The 17,822-nt window shown below is 57.1% G+C and overlaps 1 protein-coding gene across 5 annotated transcripts; it reads right to left on the bottom strand.

Moving 5' to 3' along the window:
- Positions 1-9,941: 9,941 nt before the first annotated feature.
- On the bottom strand, positions 9,942-17,175 carry SERPINF2 (serpin family F member 2). 5 transcript variants are annotated; one of them, XM_051824398.2, is made up of 10 exons: positions 17,151-17,175; positions 15,028-15,094; positions 14,886-14,924; positions 14,697-14,759; positions 14,294-14,495; positions 13,691-13,834; positions 13,387-13,590; positions 12,781-12,923; positions 11,588-11,792; positions 9,942-10,982 (listed from the first exon to the last, which is right to left on the bottom strand). In XM_051824398.2, the coding sequence occupies exons 1-10, from the start codon at positions 17,168-17,170 to the stop codon at positions 10,570-10,572; spliced, it is 1,500 nt and encodes a 499-aa protein (XP_051680358.1). In that variant the 5' UTR covers positions 17,171-17,175; the 3' UTR covers positions 9,942-10,569. The 5 variants fall into 5 exon arrangements, with proteins under 5 accessions (XP_051680358.1, XP_051680359.1, XP_051680360.1 ...); XM_051824399.2 differs by lacking the exon at positions 17,151-17,175 and adding an exon at positions 16,871-17,111; XM_051824400.2 differs by lacking the exon at positions 17,151-17,175 and adding an exon at positions 16,884-17,111.
- Between the last annotated feature and the right edge of the window lie 647 nt (positions 17,176-17,822).

The raw sequence follows: 17,822 nt of genomic DNA, 5'->3' as shown, positions 1-17,822 counted from the left end.
CTACCACCCCTACACCCCCAAGACACACACGTTTGTGCACCCTCCTCTGCCCCCAGGTCTGCCTGCCGGGCCTGCCCCTCCTTGCTGCCTGCTGGAACTCCCTGCAAGCTGGCTGACCCCGGAGGGCACCTAGGCAGCCTGGGGTGGGAGACAGGGCTGAGCGGGAGTGTCCCACGAGAGGAGCCCAGGGAGGCAGGCAGTGGCCCAGGTCAGGACTCGAGGGGCTTCCCGGCTCTTGGCTCTGGGGCTCCCCTGGATTTGGGGTGAGATACCTCACCCTTTCCTCTGGCTGCAAAGTGAAGGGATGGACCCTGGGTGTCTGTGCTTTCTCAGCCCCGAAATTCTGTGAATTCTGAAGATTACAAAAGGCAGTGGGGGAGAAGGAGCCAAGGCAGAGCTGAGAGGAGGCCCACTCTGCGCCCCCCATCAAGCTGGGTGCATGGAGCCTGTCTCCAGGGGAGACTCCTGGGCCGGCCTCACCTGGCCATGTTTGGAAACCTTCCACATGGTGGTGAGATGGAAACAGTGATGTACGGAGTGATTAGGGAATGTCACTAAATCATTTTCTTTTTTAAAGATTTATTTATTTGAAAGGTAGAGTGACAGAGATAGATCTTCCATTCTCTGGTTCACTCCCCAAATAGTGGCAACAGCTGGTGCTGGGTAATGACCTAGAGCCTGGAACTCCATCCAGGTCTCCCACATGGATTGCAGGGGCTCAAGCCCCTGAACCATCACCTGCTGCCTCCCAGGCTCATTAGCACAGCACCAAGACTGGAGCCGGCACTCTGATATGACATGTGGATGTCCCGAGTGGTAGCTTAACCTGCGGGGCGCAATGCCTGTCCCTAGCAAAACATCTTCTCAGCACATATGAGTTCTGGCCAAGAAAGAGCAACAACCGTTCAGAGAAAGAGAGACCAGAGAAGAGCAGGAGAGTGTTCCGGGACATTTAGCTCACGGAAGAGAAAATTTAAGTAAACAGCTCCAGAAAGCAGAACGGGGGTCTCTGGGTAGAACTTTCCTGTGGCCAGGGTCAGCTTTATACAAGGAAGAATGTGTCCACAGTCACAAAAAAAATTGTTGCGCATCTCTGTGCTGGGCACCTGGAGGAGACGGGGGTCATGGACGAGGAAAGCCCGCAGCTCGCTAGCTGCTAACAGAGGCTGCCGTGGGAACTGATGGCTCCAGTGAAACGGGGATCGCTGTGGCTGCACCGTCCACTCCGGGAGCTGCTAACCACAATGCCTGCAGAGCGCTCCAAAGGTGGCAGGTCCGAATTGCAACCTGCTGTCCATGGAAAAGTGTGGGGGCGGCACTGCGCTGGAGTGGAATCAGCTGCCGTTGGGGAAGCCCGCATCCCATACTGAGTGCCCTTCAAGCCCGTGCTACTCCACTTCAACCCAGCTTCCTGGTAATGCATTCAGGGAGGCGGGAGATGACGGCTCAGGTGCAGTGCGCGAGTGCCTGCCACCCCTGTGGGAGTACAGGATGGAGCTCCTGGTTCCCCGCTTCAGCTTGGTGCACACCTGGCTGTTATGGCCATTTCGGGGGTGAAGTAGCAAGTGGAAGATCTCTCTCCCTCTCTCTCTCTCGCTTCTACTCTCTCTCTTTCACTCTGCCTCTCAAATAAATAAAATTGTTTTTAATTTTAAACATTTGACAATACCAGTGTTTGTGAGGATGCAGACAACCAAAATCTCTTATATCAATACTGCCACCCTGATGACCAATCCAGCAATAATTTCAAAGCTGTGTGTAACCATCTGGGGCAGCCCTGGCCGCTAAAGATGGACAACCCCAACCCTACAAGTGAGCAATTCCACCACTAAGCATGGGAGCTAAAAAGACTCCCAAAGGGGCCAGCATTGTGGCGTAGTAGATAAAGCTCCCCCCTGTGACACCAGTATCCTATATGGGCACTGGTTCGAGTCCTGGGCACTCCACTTCCAATCTAGCTATCTGCTAATTCTCTTCAGAAAACGATGGAAGATGGCTCAAATGCCTGGGTCCCTGCCACCCACATGGGAGACCCGGATGAAGCTCCTGGCTCCTGGCTTCAGCCTGGCACAGCCATGGCCATTGCACCATTTGGAGAATGAACAAGCAGATGGAAGATCTCCCTCTCTCTCTCTCTGTCTCACTGAAACTCTTTTGAATTAATAAATAAACCTCTAAAATTAAATTAAGATTAAAAATAAAAACATGGCCGGCGCCGCGGCTCACTAGGCTAATCCTCCGCCTAGCGGTGCCGGCACACCGGGTTCTAGTCCCGGTCGGGGAACCGGATTCTGTCCCGGTTGCCCCTCTTCCAGGCCAGCTCTCTGCTGTGGCCCGGGAGTGCAGTGGAGGATGGCCCAGGTGCTTGGGCCCTGCACCCCATGGGAGACCAGGAAAAGCACCTGGCTCCTGGCTCCTGCCATCGGATCAGCGCGGTGCGCCGGCCGCAGTGTGCCGGCCGCGGCGGCCATTGGAGGGTGAACCAATGGCAAAAGGAAGACCTTTCTCTCTGTCTCTCTCTCTCACTGTCCACTCTGCCTGTCAAAAAATAAATAAATAAATAAATAAAATAAAATAAAATAAAATAAAAACATGCAACAGAGTGAGTTTTTGACTTAGTGGTTAAGACATTGGTTAAGATGCCTGTGTCCCACACGAGAGTTGGGTTGAATTCTCAACTCCAGCTTCCTGTAATACACCCCTGGGAGACAGCATGATGGCTCGTAGTTAGGTTCCTGACACCAACATGGGAGACTTGGATCAAGTTCCTGACTCCTAGCTTCTGCCCAGCCATTGAACTCGCTCTCTCTCTCTCTCACTCTCCCTGCCCCTCAAATAAATAAAATTTTAAATAAAAAATAATAAAAACTTCAAACCAATTCCATAAAGATACATCAAAAAGCTTATAAAAATGGAATTAAAAATATATGTATGTGTCCGACGGTGTGATGTAGCAGGTAAAGCCACTGCCTGCAGTGCTGGCATGTCATATGTGTACCAGTTCAAGTCCCAGCTGCTCCACTTCTGATCCAGCTCTCTTTTATCACCTGGGTAAGCAGTAGAAGATGGCCCAAGTCCTTGGGTCCCTGCACCCATGTGGGAGGCCCATGTCTGGCTTCTGATAGGTCCAGCTCCGGTCTTTGCAGCTATTTGGGAAGTGATCCAGGAGATGGAAGATGTCTCTTTCTCTCTGTCTCTGCCTCTCTGTAACTCTGCCTTTCAAATAAATAAATAAATCTAAGAAAGAAAGAAAGAAAGAAAGAAAGAAAGAAAGAAAGAAAGAAAGAAAGAAAGAAAGAAAGAAAGAGAAAGGAAGGAAGGAAGGAAGGAAGGAAGGAAGGAAGGAAGGAAGGAAGAAAGAAAGAAAGAAAGAAAGAAAGAAAGAAAGAAAGAAAGAAAGAAAGAGAGAGAGAAATGTTTTTTGGGGGCTGGCACTGTGGCGCAATGGGTTAACACCCTGGCCTGAAGCACCAGCATCCCCTATGGGCGCCGGTTCGAGTCCAAGCTGCTCCTCTTCTGATCCAGCTCTCTGCTATGGCCTGGGAAAGCAGTAAAAGATGGCCCAAGTCCTTGGGCCCCTGCACCCGCATGGGAGACCCGGATAAAGCTCCTGGCTCCTGGCTTCAGATCGACGCAGCTCCAGCCATTGCAGCCAACTAGGGAGTGAACCAGCGGATGGAAGACCTCTCCCTATCTCTCTCTGCCTCTCCTCTCTCTGTGTAACTCTGACTTTCAAATAAATAAATCTTTTTTAAAAAAAGAAAAAAACATTTTTAAAAAAAGATATGCATTTATGTTGGTGCAATAAATTTTGAAATCCACGCATAGTTTTTTATAATACACATTTTCCTGTTCCGTGAACTCTTGGAAGACTTCTTGCATATAGCACTCAGTGATAAACACTTACATGATGAAAATAATAAAACTGCATTCTGTATCATAGTTACGGGGGCAGGGGAAGAGCTGAGGAGGGAGTATAGGACTGTCACTCTAATAAGAATATTTGCGGGATAATGATGCTATGTAATTCTTTTTGTCTTTTTGTATGTCTTGATTATTTCATTATAAATTATAAAGGAGACAAATTTATGGGCTTGTGTTGTGGCTCAGGGGTTAAGCCACCAACTGCAATGCCAGCATCCCATATGATCATCAGTTCAAGTCCTGGCTGCTCCACTTCCAATCCAGCTCCCTGCTAATACACTTAGGAAATCATCACAGGATGGCCTGCATGCTTGGGCCCCTGCATCCATGTGGGAGACCCAGCTGAAGCTCCTGGCTCCTGGCTTGGGCCTGGCCCAGCCCTGATTGTTGTGGCCATCTGGGGAGTGAACCAGCAGATGGAAGCTCTCTCTCTATTTCTATCTCTCTGTCACTCTGCTTTTCAAATAAATAACTGAATGCATCTTATTTTTTAGCAGGAAGCCAAGGAACTGAGAGGGGAGGGAAGGAGTGCGCTGATGCAGACACCAGAGCAATGCGGCACAAGCCAGGACTCGCCTGGAAGCTGGAGGGGCAGGAAGGGTTCTCCCGCTGGAGACTTTGCCGGGCACACGGCCCCGCCCACACCTTCATGTCAGACTTGCTCTCAGAATTATTAGGAAAGACATTTGTGCCATTTTAAGCCAAAATAGACACACACACACATGCGCACACACGTACACAAACCCTCCATCCAAGTCTCCCATATGGGTAACAGGGGCCCAAGTACCTGCACATCAGCAGGAAACTGGATCAGAAGTGGAGTAGCGAGGACCCAAACAAAGCACTCCCGTGTGGGATGCAGGCACTTCCCTGCCGTGTGACAGTGATTGTCCCTGTTTATTTTTTATGGTTTTTTTCATTTTTTTTTTTTTTTGACAGGCAGAGTGGACAGTGAGAGAGACAGAGAGAAAGGTCTTCCTTCCGTTGGTTCACCCCCAAAATGGCCACTATGACCGGCGCGCTGCGCCAATCCGAAGCCAGGAGCCAGGTGCTTCCTCCTGGTCTCCCACGTGGGTGCAGGGCCCAAGCACTTGGGCCATCCTCCACTGTACTCCCGGGCCACAGCAGAGAGCTGGACTGGAAGAGGAGCAGCCGGGACTAGAACCTGGTGCCCATATGGGATGCCGGCGCCGCAGGCAGAGGATTAATCAAGTAAGCCACGGCGCTGGGCCCTGTCCCTGTTTATTTTTTAAAATTTTATTTGAGAGGGAGAGAGGGAGAGAGAAAGAGAGAGAGGGAGAGAGAGAGCGAGCGAGACAGAGCACTCTAACACTTCCAAGCACAAGAGGGGGTGTGATGCTTTTTTTTATATTATTTTATTTGTTGAATTTGAAAGGCAGAGATGGAGATCTATCTTCTGGTCCACTCCCCACGGGCTTGCTACTAGAGCCCTCGCCTGTGCCTTCCACAGTGCACATTAGAAGTGGAGCCAGGGCTTGAGCCCAGGTGCTCAGCCAGGAGATGCAGCACCCCAAGTGGGATCTTCACCCCCGAGGCAAGCACCTCCCACCCCAGGGGTGCCGTTACTTGAGCTGGAGCCACAGGCGCAAGCCCTTTCCGCAGCAAGCTGGGACACGTGGTCCCCTATGCCAGTGTGGTGTTTCCGCCATAACATGTGCAAAATGGAAATCTCTGACCCACCCTAAAATCTGTCCCTCACTCTGCTTCCCGTCTCAGTAAAAGACACCCCACCTACCCATTTTCTCAAAAACCCAGGAATTCATCTCTTCAAAAATTATTTATTTAATTTCCCTCTCACTCTCCAAATGCTGGCAACAGATGGTGCTGGGCCGAGGCCAAAGCTGGGAGCCACAAATTCAGCTCAGGTTTCCATAGTGGTTGTTAGAACCCAGTTACTTGGGGCCAGCGCCGCGGCGCAGTAGGTTAATTCTCCGCCCGCAGTGCCGGCATCCCATATGGGTGCCGGTTCTAGTCCCGGCTGCTCCACCTCCAGTCCAGCTCTCTGCTATGGCCTGGGAAAGCAGTAGAAGATGGCCCAAGTCCTTGGGCCCCTGCACCCACATAGGAGACCAGTAAAAAGCTCCTGGCTGCTGGCTTCAGATCAGCCCAGCTCCAGCCATTGTGGCCAACTGGGGAATGAACCAGCAGATGGAAGACCTCTCTCTTTCTCTCTGTCTCTCCTTTTCTCTCTGTGTAACTCTGATTTTCAAATAAATAAATAAGTCTTTAAAAGAAAAAAAAGAAAAACCCAGTTACTTGAGCCAACCCCACTGCCTTCAGGGTCTGCAGTACAAGAAGCTGGAACCGGAAGCCAGAGGCAGCTGTTAAACCCAGGTGCCCCAATATGGGATGCAGGTATCAACTGCTGGGCCAAATGCCTGTTACCCAAACCCAGGAATTTAAATGATGAACCCCACTATCCTTGGGTTTTTCTTTTGCTCAACTCCCACACACTCTAAGAACTTCAGTCTGCAAAATATCTGCATTCTTAAAAAAAAAAAAAGATTTATTTATTTGAAAGCCAGAGTTACACAGAGAGAGAGGGAGAGGCAGAGAGAGAGAGAGAGAGAAAGAGACAGAGAGACAGAGAGACAGAGAGAGGTTTTCCATCTGCTGGTTCACTCTCCAAATGGCCGCAATGGCCAGAGCTGCGCCAATCCTAAGCCAGGAGCCAGGAGCTTCCTCTGGGTCTCCCATGTGAACCCCTGCATTCTGATTGCAGGTCTTGCCCCCTTCGTGTCTCGCCTGCTGACCGTTCCTCCTCCTCCCACTGTCTCTCCAAGGTCTGTCCTCCACGCTGCATCCCATGAGCGCGGGGGGCTCAACTCAGATCCCGGTCCCCCGCAGCTAAGAGTTCCTCAGCGAAGGAAGCATCGCCGTCCACAATAGCATCAGTGGATTCACAAACGGGAGCCGAAGGAAAGAAGCGAGAGCCAGGGCACAACAGACTGCACGATTCCGTCATATAACGCTCGGAGACAGGGGGAACTGGGGCGGGCGTTTCGCACAGCAGTCGAGTTACTGCTTGGGGCGCCCACAGCGCCTGTCAGAGTGCCTGGTTCAAGCCTTGCCTGTGCTTCCCATCTAACTTCCTGCTAATGCTCACAGTCATGGGAGGCAGCAGGGGGTGGCTCAGGTGCTTGGGTCCCAGCACCTACGTGGGAGACCCGGATGAGGCTCCTGGCTCCTCCAACCTGGTTGTTGCAAGCATGTGGAAGCCTCTCTCTCTCTCTCTCTCTCTCTCTCCCCCCCCCCCCCACTTTCCCTCTCCCTCTCCCTTTCAAATAAAAACTAAAAATACACTTAACAGCGAAAGGAAGGGCTCGTGTGTGTCCCAAGGAGGCAGTGGAGAGAGCTCCGATTCTGGACTTGGATGCTGTTCTCGGTTCCACAGGCGGATTCGGCTCACAAGAGAATCTAAGAACTTGAGGCACAGCTACGCCTGTGTGCTCTGCAGGTTGCACTTCAATTAACACTTTAAAGCAGCGCCCTTGGAGGCTCTCCTTCTGCTCGGAATAAGGTGCAAACCCTGTCTCGGCCTGCAAGGCCCCTGTGGTCCAGCCCCAGCTGACCTCTCCAGCTTCCGCCTTCCATGTTCTCCCTGGCCTGTCACCCTGTCACACTGGCCTTCTTTGCTGCTTCTCCAATGATCAAAGCCCCTTTCTGCCCCAGGCCCTTTGCCCTGGCTGTCACCTCTTCCTGAACACTCTGTCTCTGTGGATGGTCAGGCTTTTATTTCATCCATCTCTCAGCTCCAATGTCACCTTGGGAAGGTTTTTCCCCAATACTCAGCATCATAGAACCTTGAGAATTTCCTTTATGATGCTTATTCTGCTTACTGGATCTCGTATTTGTTTCTGTTTGTGGTCTGGATGACCCACCACCAAACTTAGGCTCTGATAAAATGAGGGTCTTTTGGGCCCAGCGCTGTGGCTCACTTGGTTAATCCTCCACCTGCAGTGCTGGCATCCCATATGGGCACCAGGTTCTAGTCCCAGCTGCTCCTCTTCCAGTCCAGCTCTCTGCTGTGGCCCGGGAGTGCAGTGGAGGATGGCCCAAGTGCTTGGGCCCTGCACCTGCATGGGAGACTAGGAGGAAGCACCTGGCTCCTGGCTTCAGATCGGCACAGCACCGGCCGCGGCAGCCATTTTGGGGGTGAACCAACGGAAGGAAGACCTTTCTCTCTGTCTCTCTCCCTCTATCTGTAACTCTACCTGTCAAATAAATAAATAAATCTTAAAAAAAGAAGAAGAAGAAATAATGAGGGTCTTTTATCTGCTTGTTGGTGCTGCACCCATGGAGCTGAGCACACTGCCGGGCATGGCAGCCAGAGCAGCGGCAGACGGTGGCCCTGGGGAGTGGGGACTAGGCCCAGAGAGGGCCCTGCACTGAAAGGAGAGGAGGAGAAGGCTGAGAAAGACTTGGGGGTAAGATCAAGGTGACACAGGCCAGCACTGGGGCTGCTGCCTACAATGCTGACATCCCATATGGAACCCTGGCTGCTCCACTTCCTATCCAGCTCCCTGCTAACGTGCCTCGGAAAGCAACAGAGGACGGCCCAAGGGCTCGGGCCCCTGCAACACACACGGGAGACCAAGTGGAGTTCCAGGCTCCTGGTGGTGGTCCTAGCTGTTGTGGCCAGTGGGAAGTGAGCCGGGGATGGAAGATCTCTGTCTCTGTCTCTCTCTCCCCCTCTCCCCTGTGTGTGTCCCTCTCTCTCTGTAACTCTGCCTTTCAAATAATTAAATAAATCTTAAAAAGAAAAAAAGTTCAAGTTGGCAGACTTGGTGAGTTAATTCCTCCACTTTTTTTTTTTTTTTTTTTAATTTGAGAGAGTTACAGACAGTGAGAGGGAGAGACAGAGAGAAAGGTCTTCCTTCTGCTGGTTCACTCTCCAAATGGCCACAATGGCCTGAGGTGTGCTGATCCAAAGCCAGGAGCTTCCTCCGGGTCTTCCCGCATGGGTGCAGGGGCTCAAGGACTTGGGCCATCTTCTACTGCTTTCCCAGGCCGTAGCAGAGAGCTGGACTGGAGGTGGAGCAGCCGGGACTAGAACCGGCACCCATATGGGATGCCAGCACTGCAGGCGGAAGATTAACCTACTATGCCACGGCGCCTGCCCCCCTCCACTTCTTATTAAAAACCACAGACTCTAGCATGGCCTAGAGCCCTGTGCAGGGTCCCCGGCTCCCCTCTGACTCGCTTCCTCCACACTCCCACTCACCCCTATCCTCCAAGCAGTGCCTAGCTCGGGCCCTCGGCATCTGCTACCCTCTGCCTGGCGGCCCCTCCCCGAGGCTCCCTCGGTGCCCCCTCCCCTCCTGCCAGCCTTTGCTCTGGTTTTACCTTCTCGGGGGGCTGCCTCCCAGCCCTGTCCCCTGCCCTGCTTTTTCACCGCAGCTGTTCTGACAGCACCCCCATATTTCCCGTGTTTATCACCTAGCTCCCCACGCTGCTGGTTTGCAAGAAGCAAGATTACAGGCCAGGTCTCTCCACCCCCAGGCGCTTGCCCTTCACCACTGCACATTAGTAGGAGGCCTGACCACCCGCGAGGGCCCACAGGGACACCCATGCTGCCCCACCCCCACTGCTGCTGAGCCAAAGTACCCCCAGCTGTGTCCCCCAAATTCTCGGCCACTGACGGCCTGCAGCTGGAGTCTGTCCCCGGCTGGCGGGCGCCTGCCCCTGGCAGAGGGGCCAGTGTGTAATTAGAAACCCCACAAGCCCTGTAATTGCCAGTTCTTCTCCCAAACCAGGAGGCTGGCGCTATTCTGAGACGCCCTCGTTACCGGCCGCCCGGGGTATGTGGAGAGGAGCAGGCTGAGAGCAGAGCCAGGCTGGCGTGGAGGTGGCCCTGGCCAGGGCTGGCGGGTGGCCGGAGACCAACGTGGCAGCGAGGGCTGCTGGCCCTCCTCGGAGCCCATTTCCCAGTGTGGTCAGCACCGCCCCCTCCCCGGCCCTGACCCATGCCCAGACCGTGATCTCAAACCAGCCAGGCCCATTCATTCTTTATTCCGGCGGCATACAAATCACTACAAAACTTTACAAAAGAGCTTGGGGAGTTCATGGGGCCCTCCCCTGTCTCGGCCCCTGAGCTCCCCGGCAGAGGAGGGAGACGGGAGAGGACGGGGAAGCTCCTTGAGGAGCAGCAGGGGTACCCAGCAAGTCACGTCAGGGTCAGGTTTCCCGGGCCACTTGGCCCCCACCAACGAGGACCGCCCACTGTGTCTGACAGCAGGCTCCCACAGGACCGCCCACGCCCTCCCCCCCACCTGTGTCTGTCTCCCTTGCCTGGCCAAGGTACTCTGGACATGGTCAAAGGCAGCCTCTCCCTCCCGCCCCTCCCTCTGGCAGGCAGCTGGTGCAGGGAGTAACCTAACCCACCTCCTGACAGCACTGGTCCCCAGCCCCTGACCACGATGGGGGGTCCAGCCAGCCCTTCCCACCCGGCCCCACCCTGGCTGCTCAGGAAGAGATGGAAGAGAGCAGCTCCTCTCCCCCCAAGGCTGCCCCCCACCAACCCCCCGCCCCCGGCCCCACGCGCCCACAGGCTGGTTGGAAAGAGTCACTTGAGGGGCGAGGCTGATCCAGGCGGGGCCTCTGGATACCGGCAGCCGCGGCCCCTCACTTGGGGCTGCTGAGCTGGGGGTAATCCTCTTCCGACGGGGGCGCCAGTTTCAAGTCGGGGCTGAAGAGCTTGTCCCCGTGGGGGAAGGATTTCTGGGGCTGCGAGGGGTCCCTGTGGTCAGGGGAATCCTGCTGCTCCTTGCGCTCTGGCTGCGCGCTAGGATTGGGGTTCCGCACTATGCCCACAAAGATGGGCAGGTCTATGGTGTCCTCCAGGATGAAGAAGAGGAAGGGGCGGTTCACGCTGAAGGAGGAAAGGGACATGCGCGACATGGCCGTGCTGGTGGCCGCGGCCGCCTCCACACCAGCCTCGTTGAGCTCCAGGGTGGACTGATGTTGTACACTGGACACCACCAGGCCCTCGTCGGAGATCCCACGCAGGTCTGGGGCCAGGAACAGCTCCTGCAGGCCTGGGCAGGGCGGGCAGAGGAGGGCCGGTCAGAACTGCCCTCTGTCCCCAGGCTGCCTGGACCTGTCTGGCATCCTGGCCACAAAGCGTCACTTAACTCCTGTGTAGACTTGAAGTCTCACCTTGAACGTCACCTCCTCTAGGAAGCCTTCCCTGAGCCCCAGCTCCAAAGTCGGGAGCAGCTGCCTGTTCAACGTCTCCCAGGTGAACTGGGGAGAAGCCCCCTGTCTCACCACCTGTGCTGAATTCTAAGTACCTGATTCCTCCCGTGCTCACCCCACTAGACGGAGCTCTTTGTACACGGTGGACTCCCAGTGCCTGCAGTATTGAAGTTGCTTAGCGAATGGCCGGCGGGAGGGTGTTTCCCTTCAACCATGTGACACCCCAGTTTCTCCTGCTCCTCGCCCCACCTAGGCCAGGCAGCAAGGCTCAGAGGCCACCTCAGGGATTCTCTGAAGTGCGGGGCTTTGGGCAGCATAGCAAGGTCCTTGGTGGCCCCAGCTCAGCCCATGTCAAACCCCCTTTTCCTCCCCAAGAGCGGGACCCCAGGCTAGCTCTGAGTCAGCCAGAGGCCGTCCCCTCCCCCACGGCACACAGCCCCCTCACCCAGCTGGCTGAGGGTGGTCACCAGGTCCAGCTGGTGTTTCAGGAGCAGCTTGGGCAGCTGGACTTTGGTGGGCCTCTCCCGCAGTGAGGGCTGGTGCAGGATGTCCCAGCTCAGGTTGCTCAGCACCTGGGACACGTTCCACTCAAAGTTCGTGGGCACGAGGACCACAAAGCTCATGTTGTTCTTAAAGGGGAATTGGGCCACCTACAGATAAGGGAAGGAGAACATGAGGACTGGAAGCTTCCAAACTTGGCTGGGGTCTGGGCCTGTGCTCACTGAGACTGTGGGGGCTTGACGGGGTGGGGGCAGGGGGAGGCGAGCACCACTGGGCTTCCGGTCTCTCCTTATCAGGGATGACTTTGACCTCACCAAATCTTTGCTCCGCCCACACTGCAGGAACCATGCTTTTAAGCCCCCCAGCAGTGTCTGTCTCACCACACACTGGATTTTTGTCTCTTCTGCTACCAGCTTGCTGTGCTAGCCGGAGGTGACCAGGCACCTGTCTGCCTCTCTGGTCCTCCATGTGTACACAATCAGCATGGTCACTGGGTTTTATATTCTCCCTTATAACAAACTCTCATGGGGACAGCATTGTGGCGAAGTGGTTAAGCTGCCACCTGTGATGCTGGCATCCCACATGAATGCTGGTTCAAGTCCCAGCTGCTCCACTTCCAATCCAGCTCTCTGCTATGGCCTGGGAAAGCAGCAGAAAATGGCCCAAGTCCTTGGGCCCCTGCACCTGCAAGGGAGACCCGGAAGAAGCCCCTGGCTCCTGGCTTCAGATCAGCCCAGCTCCGGCCATTGTGGCCATTTGGGGATCTCCAGGCACCTTCTTTTCTTCTTTTTGCCCTACTTGGCACTGACCGCTGACCACTGTCCCCAGGAGCTGGACATTGACTTGTGTGCTCTGTCTCTTGTCTCCCAGCACTGCTTAAGCTCCACTATGACCCTAGTGCCAAAAACAGTATCTGGCACAGAGCAAATACCCGATAGATTTTCACTGAATGAGTGGATCTAAAAAGGCCTGGAGCCTGGATCCTTCTTGGTGCAACTTTGCCGAGCTGCCTGCCCCAGGGACATGACCACGAGGAAGGTGGGTGCCCCTTCAGCTCTCTGCGGCTGCTCCACAGCTGCCCACCCCCTTCCCCACTGGCCAGCACCCGGGCCAGCCTGCTGGGCAACCAAGGGTGACCTGGATCTCAGGCTGCTCCAGCAAGAACCAGCGCAGAGGGTACTTGTGGGCTTGCATCATGTCCACTGGCACCGTGAACTGCTCGTCCAGGTGGAAGGAGTCTCTCTGGGTGAGGCTCGGGTCAAATTTGCTCCTCCAGAAACCTGCAGCCGGGCACAGGGCGGTGGCCATGCACATGGGAACAGCACGGGCTCCCTGCCTCCAGCACACCCAGAACCCTCTCAAGGGATGAGAAGTAGAAGCCAAGACCCGAGGGGGTGCCGTGCCAGCAGGCATCTAGCCGATCTGAGTACCTCTGTGATGCAGCAGTGTCTGTAACGCTGCCGTATCTCTGTAGGAGTTTTTTGACATCTAGGCTTGATCTTCCCCAACCTGTGCAATGCTCCCAGGAATGCCCACTGGGTCCTTGAAGACCCTGTTTCCTCCCATCGTCCTCTCTCCTCAACAGCCCCATCCTGTTGCCATTCCAGGGCCCCTTCCCCACACACACCCAGAGAGCCCCCTGCCTCCCAACCCAGCCTCAGAGCTAAGCCTGGCCAGCCCAGCTTGGGCCCACGCGCAGAGGGAGGGCCCCTGAGCAGGCACTCGAGAAGAGGAGGCACACACCCTGGAAGTGGATGGCATTGAGGAGGAGCAGCACGGTGCTGTCTGGCAATTCCGAGAGGAAATCCTCAATCTTCCCCTCTGTGGCCTCCTTCACCCATTGATTGATGTTCACCAGGTCCTCCTCTTGCCTTCCTGTCAGGCTCACAGGCTTTGCACCAAACAGCTGCTCTGACAGCTTCAGGAAGTCCTCTTTGATGGGAAAGCCTACGTACAAAGGACCACATGCTCTTCCCAGGGCTCAGGGCTGCCCACCTGAGGCCAACCCCCTCTCCCCCCTCGGTGCCCACCCGCCATCAGCACCTACCTTTCTGCAGGTACATTCTGGCAGCCAATCGGAACGCCCCTGGGCCCAGGTTCCGGCAGAGGTGGCTCAGCAGGTGGGGGAGGCAGGGCCCTGAGTCCGCATGCAGCACCTGCTGCAACCTCTGTAGCGTGTGGTTCTGAGCACCTGGAGGGGACCCCACGGGCTGAGGCCGAGGCGGGGGCTCTTCCCCACGCCCCTGCCCACTCCGGGGCCTCTGCAGCGCTGCAATGAGTATGCCCACGGGACCACACGCTCTCCTCCCATAAACCCTGAGTGACGGGACTCAGCCCTGCCTCCAGCAGAGCCGCACGCTGGGCGACCTCTCCAGACCTCAGCGTCCCACCACGAGACTCGCCAGGCCGCGGAGGCCCTGTAGCCAAGAAACACTCGCATGCACATCAGCAGGGGAAGTTGTGCTTAATCGGGTCCTCGGCCTACTCCTTGGGGCTCTGACTCTCAGGGGCTGGTGGGGGCCCAGGAATCTGCATTTTTACCAAACATCCAAGTGAGCCCGATGCGGGAGCCACCCACGGGTAATCTCTGGAGGAGTGGGTTCTCCCTGCCTCCCAGCTGTGCTGGTCTGGACAGGTGCTGCCACAGTACCTAATGCCAGGTGAGACAGAGCCAGGGCCACACTCAGGGGCGACAAGACCAGGTTGGGGCTGGTGGATGCTTGCACCACCAGGGAAAACAGGTCAGTGGTGAAGGCCATCATGGCCTGCGCCAGCCTGCGCGTCTGCTCCGGGGTCGGGGTTTCCCTGCAGTCTCCTGGGGACTTCTTCAGGGCAGTCTGACCGTGCAGCTCCTGCAGGGACAGGGCAGGGGTCAACGAGGTCAAGGGGTCAGCTCCGGTTTCTTTCTTGAATACCTCCTTCAGAGCCCCCAAGCCTGTCACAGACCTGAGAGTCACCTGGAGGCACTGCCCTTGTGACCCCGCCCCCGCCCCTGCTGATTGGCCCGCCTCCCTCGGGCCCGCCCACTCTTCGCCAGCCCCACCTGGTTGTACCTGGTTGACCAACTTGAGGAGGGCGAGCGGAGGCAGCTTTTCTTGGCTCTGACCACTAGTTAGCTGCAGAAAGGAAGAAACGGATGAAGACCGGCCCTTCCCACGGGTCCCCTCCCTGGCCGGGCCACAGGCGACACCAGCTGAGCCCCACTGCCCCCCGCCCCCGCCGTGCTCCTCCCTCCCCGGTACCTGCCGGCCCACGGGCTCCATGGCGCTCACGGGAGGGAGCTGTTGAGAAAGGGGTGAGGATAGACGGGGAGCGACCCGTCCCCTCCGCCCCGCCCCCGGCCTCTCCCGCCCCCCGCGTCCCCAAACCTCAGCCCAGTCTCACCACCGCGCAGGGGCCTTGCAGGCAGGACAAGCTGAGCACCAGGAGCCCCCGGAGCAGCACCATGTTCCTGTGTCGGGGACAGGGAGCCTCGGTTCCGCGCTCAGCCTAGGGATCCTACCCACGCGGTCACAGCCGGGGAAGGCAGGAGGCAGAGCACGCGCCAAGACCGCTCGGTAGGGGCGCCCCCTTCCACGGGCTCCTAACTGCCCCCACTGCTGCTTTTCCCTTCTTTCTTTGTAGTTTCCGGTTTTTCACATTTCACTGGCAGCAAATACTTTGGGAGAAGCATGAAAACAACAACAATGTGGGGCCAGCATCTGGTGCAGTGGGTTAAGTCTGGGACATGCCCATCCCACGGAGTCCCGGCTGTTCCGCTTCCCATCCAGGTGCTTGCCAAGCACCTGGAGGCAGCAGGTGAAGGACGGCTCAAGTGCCCGGGAAGTGGCCACCCACGTGGGACCCCAAATGGCTTCAACCAGGCCCAGCCCTGGCCGTTGCCGTCCTCTGGGGACTGACCCAACCAGTGGATGGAAGATTCTTCTCCCCATCCCCCATCGCCTTACCTTTCATGCAGATGAAGATGAAGTTTTAAAAATAATAAAATAACAAAAATTTTTAAAAAGCCCTTGTTCTCCCAAGGCCTCAAGTCAGACCTGGCTTTGAATCCAGGCTCTGGCTCTTGCCGGAGGAAGTGGCAGCAGAAGTCTGCACCTCCCCCAGCATGTATTATGAGGACTAAAAAATAAAACAGCCTTTGTCAACCCTGTGTACAAGCGCCTGGGACTCAGCTGAAGGCTGCAGTCGGCCTAGCTCCAGGCCCCCTCCTCCGGAAAGCCTTCCTTGAGGCCTCCTTCATGGGGCTCCCACCCAGGGCTCCTGTCCACCCCGAGGCCCCCTCCCCAGGGCTCCTGTCCACCCCGAGGCCCCCTCCCCAGGGCTCCTGTCCACCCCGAGGCCCCCTCCCCAGGGCTCTTGTCCGCCCCGAGGCCCCCTCCCCAGGGCTCCTGTCCAGCCCGAGGCCCCCTCCCCAGGGCTCCTGTCCAGCCCAAGGCCCCCTCCCCAGGGCTCCTGTCCAGCCCAAGGCCCCCTCCCCAGGGCTCCTGTCCAGCCCAAGGCCTCCTCCCCAGGGCTCTTGTCCACCCTGAGGCCCCCTCCCCAGGGCTCCTGTCCATCCCGAGGCCCCCTCCACAGGGCTCCTGTCCACCCCGAAGACCCCTCCCCAGGGCTCCTGTCCACCCCGAGGCCCCCTCCGCAGGGCTCCTTCCACCCCAAAGCCCCCTCCCCAGGGCTCCTGTCCACCTGAGGCCCCCTCCCCAGGGCTCCTGTCCACCTGAGGCCCCCTCCCCAGGGCTCCTGTCCAGCCCCAGGCGCTCCCCCCAGCAGGGCTCCTGCCCCAGGGCTCCTGTCCAACCTGCTGTCCAGGGGCCAGTCTTTATCAGGCTGGTCAGGTGTGTGAGGCCCTGAGGGCTTGGCAGGGGTGATGGGGTGGCTACGGCTGTTGACCCAGCAGGGGGGCCCAGTGAATGACTCTGGCCAGGGCCACCTTTGCACTGATGAGAACCGCGGGTCCTGTCCCCAGCTCAGCCCTGGGCCGGCTCTGGAAAGCCAGCCTGGCAGGTGAGGATGGGTATCGTTCTTGGTCTAGGGAGGTCTTACCTCTCCTCACCCCGCTGCACCCCATCTCAGGGCCAATCCTTCGGGGGGAGCCTGTCACCCCTGGTCTCACCCCTGTCACCCACAAGGGCCCTTGTCCAGGGCCCTGATCTCTAACCTGGGCATGGAGACTCTGAGCCAGAAGAGGCCTCCTGTTTTCCAGCCCGAGGGTGCCTCCTGGAGTCCCCACCTCGGCTCCTCACCGCGAAGTGAGCCTGGGCACCCGCAGGTCTCCTGGACAGACGGCTGTCCTCCTCCTCTCCTGCCCAAAGAGCAGGCTGGGCCACCCCTCCCCTTGTACCTCTGTGGGCTCCTCGCTGTCGCACACGATGTTCCGCTGGCCCCACTTTGGAGCTCCCCACGCTCTGCCTGCGGGCTACCACCAGCCCAGCCTCCCCTGCCCTCCCACCAGGACCTTTGCTCCTAGCCAGCCCTGGTGCACACTGCTTTCTCTTCTGGTAAATATTGACCTGCATATCCGGTTAAACATTGATGTGGGGGCCAGAAGCCCCTTTCCCACCAGGGCATCTAACCCCCAGCAGCCGCCCAGGGCCCCACTGGGTTTATGTCCCTGGGAGGCTGAGGAGGAGACAGCAAGGAGGCTGGACCTGGCCAGTCAGGAGGGCAGCTCCGGGAAACACGGGAGCTGGAACTGTGTCAGAGCTTCCAGCAACCCCACGGGGCGGGAATTATCATCAGCTGTCTCAGGGAGGCTACGTGACCTGCCCAAAGACACAGAGCCGGGCCCATGGTCGCATCCACATGCCAGCTTCCAGCATCCTTTCCTCTCCCCTCCCCCACCCGTTGCCTCCCTTGCCCAAGGGCAGGCCCATGAGCCTCAGCAGAGACCTGGGGACAGGAAGCCTAGCCCCAGCCGGTACAAGCTGGGATCCTGTCTGGCTGCCTTCAGCCTGGGTCTGGGAGCAGGGGGGGTGGGGAGAGGAGCAGAGCCAGAGGGTTGCAGCCTGCGGCATCCTCCCTCTTCAGGAGCCACGTCTCCTTACTCTCTCAAGGAGGAAGGTTCCAGAAACTGGCCTGGGGCCACACACACCAGAAGCCCCGCCTCGCACAGCAGCGATCAATCTGCCTCCCCTCTCCCTGCCCTGTTTCTCAGCCCCTTCTCTCGGCAGGGAACTTGTTGG

This window comes from Oryctolagus cuniculus, chromosome 17, assembly GCF_964237555.1.
Source record: "Oryctolagus cuniculus chromosome 17, mOryCun1.1, whole genome shotgun sequence".
NCBI classification, from domain to species: domain Eukaryota; kingdom Metazoa; phylum Chordata; class Mammalia; order Lagomorpha; family Leporidae; genus Oryctolagus; species Oryctolagus cuniculus.
Note: the sequence above shows the minus strand (reverse complement) of the source record. Positions and strands in the feature narration are given on the sequence as shown.